Consider the following 13617-nt stretch of genomic DNA (forward strand, 5'->3'; position numbering starts at 1 on the left):
TTATCATTACTAGTTTTTAGCAACTCATGGCTATATAGAGGCTTTTCTCCTAGAGCGCCTGATCCCCTTGTGGCAATAGCCCCTTCTCCTGAATCTGTTATATAGTTAATCCACCCCAAGCCTACAGTCATCATCACAGGGACAGTTTCTGCAAATTCACAGAAACAGCCCAGTCGGTATCCTCTAATTAGGAATTTTGGATGTTGGCTTGAGGTCTCCAGGAGGGTGTTGGCCACTGTCTCATTTCCTGGTCCTCAATCTGCTATTATCAATTGAGATCAGGAGATCCAGAAAATACATTTCCTTTGCAAATAGAAAGAGCTCTGTAGTGTGGGCCTTTTTATTATATCAGCTGCCAACAGAATCTTTGTGGTCTGCAGGCTTTGCATGCGGTGTGTCAGCCATGTAAAAGTAACAGCCATTTTGGTACCACATTCATGAGGGCACACATGACTGTCTAACACAGAGTTTGGTGGATGCATCACCTCATAGGAACAACTTGGCAGTGCATTGCAGTGCATAGAAGTCACTTTATTTTAGCGTTTTATTAATGCACTATTTTCCTCCTCCTCCTGAAGGGTGTATGAAAGCACTCTCGTTAGAGTTATGCACCATTTTCTCTCTTCCTCCTCCTAAAGGATGCATAGCAGCCAATTTTTTTAAATTCACAAATTTAGACTGTTATGACTTCAGACAGTGCATGTGAAGGCTGCTTGAGCAGAATTAACATGCAAACAATCTTCCCTCCCCAAACCCATATTTCCATAAGATACACAGCAATCAGTAAAGGTTTACATCTACTCTTACATTAAGAGGGGGAAATGAGGCAGGTTTTATCAGGTGATAAAAATTAAGCCAAAAATTGGGTACAGCCGGTGCACAGTATGTAAGCAGCTTTATTAGGCTGCAATGTAAAAGGGAGAGATGAGGCTTGATTTTTGGTTAAAAAAATGTAAGTGTATTATTACATAGACAATAGCCAGAACGATTGTACAGCTGATGCAGAGTAAGAAAGCAGCTTGATTGGACAGAAATTTAGGAGAGAGAGAAAGAGAGAGGCAGGTTTTATAAAAAATGAACATTTAGAGTGTATTATCTCAAAAACAATTGCCAGAAATATTTTACAGTCAATGCACAGTATGTAGGCAGCTCTATTAAACCACAATGTAAGATGGAGAGACAGGTTTTATCAAGAAAAAAATGAGAATGTTTTATTTCACAGACAACACTTGTTAGAAATATTGTAAAACTGCTGTACAGTATGCAAACAGTTTTTTAATGTCATAATGGGGTTTATTTACTAAAGCTGGAGAGTGCAAAACCAATCTCACTTCTGCAGAGAAACCAATTAGCTTATAACCTCAGCTTGTTCAGTCAAACTTTGGCACTAAAACCTGGAAGCTGATTGGTTTCTATGCAGAAGTGAGACTGATTTTACACTCTCTAGCTTTATTAAATAAACCCTAATGCAGCAGGAAGAAACAAGGCTGTTTTTATCTTGAATAAACAATATAGCGTATTGTTTCAGAGAGACAAAAGCCACAGAACACTGGACTAGGCCACATTTCAGGAGGGACAGAGCATTATTTAACCTGCAGCAAACAACAATTTTTGCATCTGAGGCCCTGCTATGGAAACATTATGTGTATTGCACTTTACAGTGCCGAAGCAATGAAAAAGGGCAGAGGAGGCCTGGAGGAGCTGGTAATCGTGGCAGACCAGCAGAGGTGCCAGAAGCTGGTAATAGTGGAAGTCTAGCAGAGGTGGCAGGAACTGGTAATAGCGGCAGGCAAGTTACACTGGCAGGAGCTGGTCATTGTGTAAGGTACATGTAACGCCGAGTGCTCCGGGTCCCGTGGCTTCCCCGGAGCACTCAAGGCGTCCCGCGGGCTGCAGCGCTCCAGTCATCGTCCCCGACCGTGAGCGCTGTTCCCCCGCATCTGTAGTACTCACCCGCCGGGTCCCGTCATCTCTGCCTCCCGGCGCATGCCGGGTTCCTTCCTCCTCCCGGCGCGCGCGGCCCCGCTCCCTAGGGCGCACGCGCGCGCCGCTGCATTGAAATTTAAAGGGCCAGTGCACCACTAATTGGTGCCTGGTCCAATCAGTCCAAATCACATAAAAACCCACTTCCCCTTCTTGTCCTTGCCGGATCTTGTTGCCTTTTGTGCCTTGAGAAAGCGTTTGGTGTATTTTCCCTGCCTGTGTATCTGACCTTCTGCTGTTGCCCCTGACTACGAACCGTTGCCGCCTGCCTTGACATTTTGCTTCGTCTGACCCTGCCTTTGTCTTGTCCTTCTGTACCATGCCTGAATCAGCTGTCTGTGAGGTTGAGCTGTTACCGGAGGATACAACCTGGTTGCTACCGCCGCAGCAAGTCCATCCCGCCTTGCGGCGGGCTCTGGTGAAAACCGGTAGTAACTTAGAACCGGTCCTCTAGTACGGTCCACGCCAATCCCTCACTGACACAGAGGATCCACCTCCAGTGCAGTCACCTGCCGCCAGTCTGGACCCTGACAGTAGATCCGGCCATGGATCCCGCTGATGTGCCCCTGCCTAGTCTCGCTGACATCTCTACCGTGGTTGCCAAGCAGTCCCAGCAGATTGCTCAGCAAGGTCAACAGTTGGCACAGCTGACCGCCATGCTGCAGCAGTATCTCACGAGAGATACCTGACTCCCTGACGGAACTCATCCAGTTGGCTACTCGCATAGATATGCGCTTCATTGAAAGACGCCAGGAACTTCGCCAAGAAAAGAATCTTGTTCGCAACAGGCATTATCCACGCCTGGCACCCCTCTTCCAGCAACCATTGCAGCCGGTTGCTGCGCCTTCCGCCGAGGAGGCCATGCAAGTGGATCAGGCTCGCCTGACCCAGCAAGAAAGGTCTCGCCCGAGGAACGAGAATTTATGCTTATACTGTGCGAGTTTCGAACACTTCTTAAAGGACTGTCCAGTTCGTCCACAGCGTCAGGGAAACGCTCGCACCTAGTGAACGTAGGAGAGGCGTTGCTGGGTGTAAAGTCTTCCTCTCCACGCTTGATTGTTCCAGTACGGATTTCTTCTGCTGCTAAAGTCTCCTTCCCTGCAGACGCCTTCTTGGACTCTGGTTCTGCAGGAAACTTTATTAAAGCCTCCTTCATCAACCGCTTTAGCATTCCTGTGATCCATCTCGTCAAGCCCTTCTTCATTACTACAGTTAACGGAGAGAATCTGAACTGTACCGTGCGTTATCGCACCATGCTCATGACCATAGGGGTCCTCCACCAAGAAACCATTGAATTTTTTGTTCTACCGAATTGCACTTCTGACATCCTTCTTGGCTTGCCCTGGCTCCAGCGCCACTCTCCTACCCTCGACTGGACCTCTGGGGACATTAAGTCATGGGGGTCTACCTGCCACACTCATTGCCTCAAGTCGGTACCTACTAGGCAGGTCTCCGTCTCCTCACCATTGCTCGGCCTTCCTAAGGCCTATCAGGACTTTACTGACGTCTTTTGCAAGAAACAGGCGGAGGTCTTACCACCACATAGACCCTATGACTGTCCCATTGATTTGCTTCCCGGTACCACACCACCTCGTGGCAGGATTTACCCTCTCTCCATTCCTGAAACCAAGGCCATGTCGGAGTACGTTCAGGAGAACCTCAAGAAAGGTTTCATCAGAAAGTCTTCTTCTCCTGCCGGACCAGGATTTTTCTTTGTTGCCAAAAAGGATGGGTCACTACGCCCATGTATTGAATACCGCGGTCTTAACAAAATCACGGTAAAGAATGGCTACCCTTTGCCTCTCATCTCGGAGCTCTTTGACTGTCTGCGCGCAGCAAAGGTCTTCACTAAGCTTGACCTCAGGGGCGCTTATAATCTCATCAGAATCCATGAAGGAGATGAGTGGAAAACCGCTTTTAATACCAGAGATGGCCACTTTGAGTATCTCGTCATGCCTTTCAGCCTGTGCAACGCTCCTGCAGTCTTTCAAGACTTTGTCAACGAGATCTTCCGGGACATGTTGTATACCTGTGTAGTGGTCTATCTTGACGACATTCTAATCTTTTCCCCCAACCTGGAGGAACACCGTCGCCATGTTCGTCAAGTGCTCCAGCGCCTTCGTGTCAACCATCTTTATGCCAAAATGGAAAAATGTCTTTTTGAGCGTAGCTGTCTTCCGTTTCTGGGATACCTAGTTTCTGGACAAGGTCTTCAAATGGACCCCGACAAACTCTCTGCAGTCTTGGATTGGCCACGCCCCTCAGAACTTCGCTCTATTCAGCGCTTCCTTGGATTCGCCAACTATTACCGCCAGTTTGTTCCCCACTTCTCCACTATCGTGGCACCTATTGTGGCACTAACCAAAAAAAAGAAGCGAATCCGAAATCCTGGCCTCCCCAAGCTGAAGAAGGCTTTACTCACCTTAAAGCCGCCTTCGCCTCCGCTCCAGTATTAAATAGGCCCGATCCTCTGAAACCATTCTTCCTGGAGGTAGATGCCTCCTCTGTTGGAGCTGGAGCGGTTCTTCTTCAAAAGTCTGCTAAAGGAAAAAACGTCACCTGCGGCTTCTTCTCAAAAACTTTTTCCCCTCCTGAAAAGAACTATGCCATCGGAGATCGTGAACTACTAGCCATTAAGCTGGCACTAGAAGAATGGAGACATCTTCTGGAAGGATCCCTTCATCCAATCACCATCTACACTGACCACAAAAATCTCTCGTACCTTCAGTCTGCCCAGTGCCTTAATCCGCACCAGGCCAGGTGGTCATTGTTCTTTGCCCGATTCACTTTCCAAATCCATTTTCTAATAAGAACATTAGGGCGGATGCCCTATCACGTTCCACCGATGCCTCCGAAGATGAAACCGTTCCTCAACACATCATTCCTCCTGAGTGTCTAATTTCAACTGCCCCTGCTTCACTGGCACCAGTTCCTCCAGGGAAAACATTTGTTCCTCCACGTCTTCGCCTCCGGACTCTCAAATGGGGTCACTCCTCTCACCTGGCGGGTCACGCTGGAATTAAAAAGACGACTCAGCTAATTGCCAGACACTATTGGTGGCCTTCCTTTGAGAAAGATGTAACGGAGTTCGTTCGGGCCTGTACTGTCTGCGCACGCGATAAAACTCCCCGCCAGAAGCCTGCAGGTCTTCTCCTCCCGCTGCCAGTGCCTGAACAGCCTTGGTCCCACATAGCAATGGACTTTGTCATGGAACTTCCCATATCCCATGGTAACACAGTCATATGGGTGGTTGTTGACAGGTTTTCAAAAATGGCACATTTTGTCCCGCTTCCTGGTCTCCCTTCTGCGCCACAGCTGGTGAAGCAATTCTTTTTGCACATTTTTCGTCTCCATGGTCTTCCAACACATATCGTCTCCGATAGAGGCGTTCAGTTTATCTCTAAGTTTTGGAGAGCTCTCTGCACCCAATTAAGAATCAAATTGAACTTTTCTTCCGCCTACCACCCTCAGTCCAATGGACAAGTGGAGAGGGTTAACCAGATCCTTGGTGACTACCTGCGACACTTCGTCTCTCCGTCAGGATGATTGGGTCGACCTGTTGCCCTGGGCCGAATTTTCTTATAACTTTAGAGACTCTGAGTCATCCACCAAATCTCAGTTTTTTGTGGTGTACGGCCGTCACCCTCTGCCCCCCCTCCCCATTCCCACTTCTTCTGGAGTTCCTGCCGTTGATGACTTGACTCTGGACTTCTCCCCCATCTGGAAAGAAACTCAAAAGTCGCTCACCCTGGCCGCTTCTCGCATGAAGAGACATGCAGATAAAAGAAGAAGAACTCCTCCTGTCTTTTCCCCTAGGGACAGAGTGTGGCTCTCTGCCAAATACATCCGGTTTCGGGTCCCCAGCTACAAACTGGGTCCGCGTTATCTCGGGCCTTTTAAAATCAAAAGTCAAATTAATGCTGTCTCTTACAAACTCCATCTTCCTCCCTCTCTCCGTATTCCTAACTGCTTTCATGTATCCCTTCTCAAACCCCTCATTCTTAACCGATTTTCCCCCAAGGTCCCTGTTCCTGCTCCTGTCTCTGGGTCCTCTGACGTCTTCTCAGTAAAAGAGATCCTCGCCTCCAAAGTCGTCAGAGGTAAAAAAAATTTTTTGGTTGACTGGGAGAATTGTGGTCCTGAGGAGAGGTCATGGGAGCCCGAGTCCAATATTCTCGACAAAGAGCTCATCCGCAGGTACCTGGGCTCCAAAAAGAGGGGGAGACCTAAGGGGGGGGTATTGTAACGCCGAGTGCTCCGGGTCCCGTGGTTTCCCTGGAGCACTCGAGGCGTCCCGCGGGCTGCAGCGCTCCGGTCATCGTCCCCGACCATGAGCGCTGTTCCCCCGCATCTGTAGTACTCACCCGCCGGGTCCCGTCATCTCTGCCTCCCGGCGCACGCCGGGTTCCTTCCTCCTCCCGGCGCGCGTGGCCCCGCTCCCTAGGGCGCGCGCGCGCCGCTGCATTGAAATTTAAAGGGCCAGTGCACCACTAATTGGTGCCTGGTCCAATCAGTCCAAATCACATAAAAACCCACTTCCCCTTCCTGTCCTTGCCAGATCTTGTTGCCTTTTGTGCCTTGAGAAAGCGTTTGGTGTATTTTCCCTGCCTGTGTATCTGACCTTCTGCTGTTGCCCCTGACTACGAACCGTTGCCGCCTGCCTTGACCTTTTGCTTCGTCTGACCCTGCCTTTGTCTTGTCCTTCTGTACCACGCCTGAATCAGCTGTCTGTGAGGTTGAGCCGTTACCGGAGGATACGACCTGGTTGCTACCGCCGCAGCAAGTCCATCCCGCCTTGCGTCGGGCTCTGGTGAAAACCGGTAGTAACTTAGAACCGGTCCTCTAGTACGGTCCACGCCAATCCCTCACTGACACAGAGGATCCACCTCCAGTGCAGTCACCTGCTGCCAGTCCGGACCCTGACAGTAAAATTTCTTTCAAAATGAATTATATTATATTTATTATTAATATATTATATTATATAATCTTCTATATTAATTATATAATCTATAATTAGAATAAATCAACATCAGGGGTTTTCCAATCATTGCGGATCCAGGACTAGTTCATTTTTATGAAAGTGAGCGAGTCCAGAGTGTTTAGGAATAGGCAGCTTTGCCTCTCTTCCTCAAAATTAAAAGAATAATAAAACCACATAAAGAATGTCAAACCGAAAAAATGACATGTGTCTGATCTCTCAAGGTAGATATTGAATAACGTGAATAATAATAAATTATCAATTGAGTTTGTACTCAAAGTGCCAGTGCTGCAATGAACTTCTCATCAAAGTGATCAAAATAACGCAAATAAAAAAAAATATTTATATGTCTTATCACATTCCAACATTAAAATAATACCCCTACTGGGTATTGTAGTCAAAAACACCGGTGCGGAAAATAATGCACAATTGTGCAAATAAGCAAAAAAAAGATTTAACATTAATCAATACAGTGATAAAGTGAAAAACCAATCCAATTTATTGACCTGATTTTTTTATAATAGTGTTCCTTAAAGAACAAAATCAGTATGTCCAGTGATATCCGTTGTGCAAATGTCATCAAATTCCTCAGTGATGTGATCACTCTCACTTTCACCTCAATCCACACTGAGTGTGCTAGCAGCTCACCTTATTCCCTAGACCAGAAGGTCTAAAAGCATTTAGGGTGCAAGCAATGCCTCTCTATGGGAGGCTATATAATATCCTTTCTTCCAATAAGCAATGCGATGGTCTATGGGTCTGTCAACACTCTCTCCCACTATCCACTCTCCTCTCCTCCAGTGGGTGATATTGTTATACAAGAAAGCAGATTCTCATTGTGTAGTATTCAAATCAATACTTATTATATAAAAAAATAGTAATAGGGAGGGGCCGACCCCTCCCCCCCCTCCGTTCGGTTCGCAGCAGAACTCCCGAACAGGGGAAATATTCTAACCCAAACAGCGAACCCCATTGAAATTTATGGGAGCCAATCAGGAAAAATAGAAAGTTCCCATTTGGAAGGCTTATATGCAAGCATTTGGGCATAAAAGGGGGTCTGGGTCCTGCCCTAGGGGACATATATCCATTAAAAAAAAAAAAAGGATCAGTGATTTTAATTATACTTAAAGTGCAACAATACTAAAAAAAATCCTTTAAATATTGTGCCGGGGGGGGGGGGGGGGGTGGGGGTGCCCTTAGTCTGCCTGTAAAGTGGTGCATCATTAGCATGCATTAAAGATGCTACAGCAAAAAGACATTTCTAAAGAAAGAATAATGAATCAAATTACTTTTTGCCGGCTATTAAAAAAATTAAAGAAAAAATGTTGTAGGCTCTCCCCATGTCCATACCAGGGCCTTTGGGTCTGGTATGGGTTTTAAGCGGAATCCCACGCCAAGATTTAAAAAAAAAAAATGCGCGGCCCCCCTCCCAAAATCCATACCAGCCCCTTATCCAGGCACTCAGCCTGGCAGGTCAAGAAAGCGTCCCCCTCCCTCCTGAACCATACCAGGCCACTTTCCCCCAACATGGGGGTGTGGATGCTTTGGGGCAAAGGTTCCTCCTTAGTGTTGCTGTGCATTACACATGTAAGAAAGCAAGCAATATAAATCATTACAGGCAGGTATTACCATATGTCTATAGATGTCCATAGATGTATAGGACCTTTTTGAGATTGATGTCCAATTTGCTTATTTTATGAAGTGACCTTATTCTTTACACTGTTCTGCAATTCTTATAGCTATTACGGTACCTCTAATATCTTTTTAAAATATAATTATATACCAGGTTAATTTTTTTTTTTTTCTTTCCCTTTTAGCTTATCTGTTGATGGTCATGATGCATCCTAGAATTGTATTTATTACCTTATTTGCATCATCATTTCACACAGCTTTACAAATAAATGTTAGAATTACATAACTGAGATGGAAAAGGGCTTGTTTACCTTAATGGGAAAACAGGACCTTTGATTGTCACATGTAGAGCGGCAGTCGACTCCCCACATTGTTGGCCATTTTGTAATTCTTTGTGGTGTAAAAGCCATGTCATGGGCTATATACTGGCCCCATTCAATGATTATGTGGGAATATAAACCATCATCCTGAAATTCTTTGTTTGATGCATGGATTATTTTCTTTGTAACTTCTCTTACCTGAAACAAAATGAAAAATGCTATTATAACTTCTAATATATAAACTAAAACATAATACAATCGCTGCATTGAAGTATTGTAATGCATAGTTTAATGGATTTAAATTTAAAATGATGAAAAGGAACTTTGATTATGCCCAGTATGGTTAATATATTTTTTTGTGAAGAAACTTATACTCTTTCACTACTGATCACATACTCACTATCCTGTTTTCTCCATGTAAAGTCCATGTTTCCATTACGGAACCAAAGACAAAATAGCCAGTGACATACTGTTCGTTAGAAGCATCAGTTTTGTTGTCCCAACTGTAACATTGTGTTATTACCTGTCACAGGGGTGTAAAAATTTGGAGGCATCCTTGGGTAGCCAGAGGAGAAAAATGAGGTGGAGCGTGATCCCTATGTAGCAAGATTGTACTAACAGTGGGAGAGGCCTAAAACTTGAGCCTACATACAGAGAGCAGGGCTCTAAAATATGCAATGTACACAATGCACTTTTCAGGAGTAAGTGGCATACAGAGTGCAAGGGTCAGGTGTGTGTTGTGTACATAATGCAGGGTTCAGAAGTATGTAATGCCTATAGGGCACCAAGAACAGCAGTAATGGCCTGCAATAGTAATGTCCATGCTGTGGACAAACTGGGGGGTTTGGCACCATCTACCTCCACAGATAAGAGCCAACAGGATCAAGGGATATATAGATGAAGAAAGGAGAGGTATTACAGATTCAGGGGCCCCCGGTGTCAGCTGGAACCTTAAGGAGAACAAACACACACTAACAAACGCACACACATAGAAACAAAGAAAAAGGGACGGCCGAGAAAAGACCAAGTGGTTCATCAAGTCTGCTTGTTTTTTGGGTTTTTTTTTTGTCTTTTGTTTTATTATTGTTTATTTTATGAGTATAGATCTATGTCACAAACACACATACACACACACACTTCCTCTGCAGAGTGTTGAATGGACGGATTCTGCCCCTAGTTCCCTCCTCCTCCAACAACAGCTAGGAGGGGCCTGAAGTTTGTTGTCCTGCTCTGGAGTTTAAATAGACAATTCCTGTTTCTAGCCACCTCCAATCAGCAGCAGGTGGGTGGAGCCCAGAGCCTCTCATTTTGCTCTGCAGTTTTAGTGGGCAGCCCCTGCCCCCAGTCCCCTTCTTCTCCAACCAGTGACAGGTAGGCAGGGCCAATAATTTCTCTTTATGCTTTTCTGCAAAAGTTGCTTGCAGGATTCCTGAGGCCACAAGTACAACTGACAATACTTCACTAATGCTACATACAGGCAGCCACTGGTGGGCCCTCCCTGCTTACTCAATGGAGCCAAGATCCAGTAGAGAAGGGCTGCCTGTACCCCTCTTTTGCTGGCCCGCCCTCTAACTTCCACTTTTGCTGGATAGCTTGACCTGTTAGAAGAAGTGAAAAAACATTAAACCGCTACAGGCAGGATCAACAGATCATTCATAACCTATTACAAAGGGGCTCAGAAAAACAAACACTTGTATGTTAATGCTCCCAACAGACAGTATGTAAGTTTCTTGTTTTGGATACAAGAAATAATTTAAATTCACCCAGCAATGTTGCTAATAGGGATGAGTAGACTGGTAAAACTTTCTTTCTCTTCTTGATTTGCTAGGTGAATATTTGCTGATCTTCCAGTCTGCATGGAAGTGATTTGCAGAGCCCTCTGTAGCATTTTTTCCCTTGGGAAAACAAAGATTGATGAAACTGGATTTTAAACAGTGGGCTCTTGGGGGACTAAACAGGCAAAAGCTGTGAACACAATAACCCTGCAAATTAACTGAAAGGTAGCAGCAGATTTGAGAACACATCGCAAAGTTTGCTCAATTCCAGTTATAAATGAATGATTTTAAAAGACACTGTACTTCCAGTCTTAATGCACAACCTTCATTTGAAAGGTGTAAGATTCAAGAAACAGCTTTACTGATTATTAGTGATGAGTGAGTTGATCTGCCAAGACTCAAGTCTGGCTCTTTTGCACAAGGTTAAAATATATAAATGTAACACACTCTGCTGCTGATAATGAGTGCCTTTTTTTTAAACTTTAGTGGAATTTTATAAAAAGTGACTATAAATAGAGTCCCCCACTAATGATATCAGAACAGCATACCATACACGTTGGTGTACCAACAACTAAGACCATAAGCATACAGACCTCCTTCTGTGCTGCTATCTGTATTGGGCTGCTGCTTCACAATGGGGGCTCATCTATTATACTGGAAAAAAATTACTGTAATCATGATGATGATCACATCATTATAGTATATATTATTCTTATGCGTATGTTGTAATATTTCCTGTGAAGCTGCCTTTTTCAGGTCTAATAGTAGCAGAGATGTGGTAATCCTTCATAGAGGAAACAACAGCCTTCAAAAGACATGTTGGGGAGGAAGCCAGGCCACACTAACCTGAAGAGAGAGGGAGGGAGGGAGAGAGAGGCACTTCATATTGGTAGCTTTGTAAAACCATACCTTTTGTAGTGCGAATGCAAGTCCATTATCCTGCTAAAGCTGGACTTGACTATGTACTGGATATGCTGGGGTTTACTTTTTATTTTATGACTTTTTTTCCGTGGAGGGGCTCAAGATGCTTGGGGTGCTTATGTTCATCCAATGCTGGAAACACAAAAAAGCTGGTTGTTGGCAGCTTAAAACTTTTGTTTGGGCTTTCACTACTGGAACAAAAAAATCCCTTTTTTGAAGTTGTCTAAAGCAGTCTTCTTCAACTAGGGTGCCCAGGCACCCTGTGGTCCCTTAAGGTTTCTTCAGGGGTGACTTGGCAAAATGTTTGAAAATTGTCACAAGTTTTCATTGTGCACCATCACAACCCTCGATGCTGCCGATGTCCTAACTACCAATGGCATCCTCAGTTGATAAGGGGGATGCCTGTCGCCTGCATAGCATCCTTGTTTGACCCTCCCCTGCCCCTATCCATCATTGCTGGTGGTCACATTAGCTGAGTAATGGATAAAAACTGAGGGAGAAATATTGGAATACTAGTCAGTACCAGTTTGCAAAAGTGTATTTGCTTTGGAAGAATAAATCACCTCTAACGTTGGGTATCCTACTTGCACTTTTGGATGTTGCTGCACTATTGGAATATTTTTTAAATTTTAGAATGGGGTCCATAATTTTTGAAGGGTGCCCGGAGACTGTCAATAATTTTAAAGGTTGCCCTCACTGAAAAAAGTTTGAGAAACGCTGGTCTATGGGAAACCTAAAACAAGGCTGACTTCTATATGATGGGTAATATTATTATTATTATATAGGATTTATATAGCGCTTTACAACTTAAGGGTAGACAGTACACATACAATGCACTTTAATACAGTAGGAATCAGAGGGACCAATCTAAGAGGGAGGGTCAAGTGATACAAGAGATAATAACTGTGGGGGATGGGCTGATGGAGAAAATAAAATTACAGTTGTTAAGTGGATGCCAGATAGGTTTCTCTGAAGAGATGTGTTTTCAGGTATCGTCTGAAAGTACACAAAGTAGGAGATAGTCGGACATGTTGGGGTAGAGCATTCCAGAGGATGGGAGAAGCTTGGGAGAAGTCCTGGAGGCGAGCATGGGAAGTGGTTACAAGGGAGCTAGAGAGCAGGAGGTCCTGGGAGGAACGAAGAGAGCGAGTTGGTTGGTATTTTGAGACTAGATTAGTGATGTAGCTGGGCGCCAAGTTATGGATGGCTTTGTAAGTTATGGTTAGTAACTTCAATTTAATTAGTTGGTCGAGTGGCAGCCAGTGGAGGGATTGGCAAAGAGGTGTAGCAGACACAGAGTGGTTTGCAAGGTGGATGAGCCTGGCCGCAGCGTTCATGATGGACTGAAGGGGGGATAGCCTTTTTAAGGTAAGCCAATGAGAAGGGAGTTGCAGTAGTCGAGACGAGAGATACCCAGGGAGTGGATTAGAAGCTTTTTGGCATCATTGGTTAGGAAGGGACGTATCTTGGAGATGTTGCGGAGGTTGAGGCGGCAAGCTTTGGACAGTGACTGGATGTGTGGCCGAAAGGATAGTTCAGAGTCCAGGTATATACCTAGGACCTTGGCATGGGTGGACGGGTTAATAGTTGTGCCGTTGATGTTGACAGAGAAATCAGTGGAAGAGGAACGTGGGGGAGAAAATATCATGAGCTCATTTTATACAAATACTATTCTACCAACAACTTGACATATTACTTAAACATGTTCAGAATGTCTATCATGATGAGACATAGCACATAACACACTGATTATTATATTACATCTTAAAAGCAGACCGTGAAAATTGTGAACTAAAACAAATTTGAAAGATACTTACTGGTGGGAGAAGAAAACTGCTATAGAGGAAATCTGGGTTCCAGCCCCTGGGCTCATTTATCCCATCTTCGTATTGTGATGGAAGCCACCGAGAAAGTATAGTATTTGATGCACCCCAAAATGGGTGATTTCTTAAAAATTTAAAGTAAAAAATTTGTTTTTTGCATTCATGTTTTAAATATAATAATCAAT

The 13617-nt window shown here is 44.7% G+C and overlaps 1 protein-coding gene across 1 annotated transcript in view; it reads right to left on the reverse strand.

Moving 5' to 3' along the window:
• The window catches only part of TPO (thyroid peroxidase), a gene marked incomplete at both ends in the record, with an annotated part of 310856 nt that overhangs the window by 221003 nt on the left and 76236 nt on the right, over nt 1-13617 (reverse strand). The window contains 2 exons of the mRNA XM_082250802.1: nt 8905-9111; nt 13427-13556. Of these exons, the coding sequence (XP_082106928.1) occupies nt 8905-9111; nt 13427-13556 (337 nt within the window). The remainder of the gene's footprint in view (nt 1-8904; nt 9112-13426; nt 13557-13617) is intronic.

Source organism: Pelophylax lessonae (assembly GCF_965119305.1).
Source record: "Pelophylax lessonae genome assembly, chromosome: 3".
In the NCBI taxonomy this organism is placed as follows: Eukaryota; Metazoa; Chordata; class Amphibia; order Anura; family Ranidae; genus Pelophylax; species Pelophylax lessonae.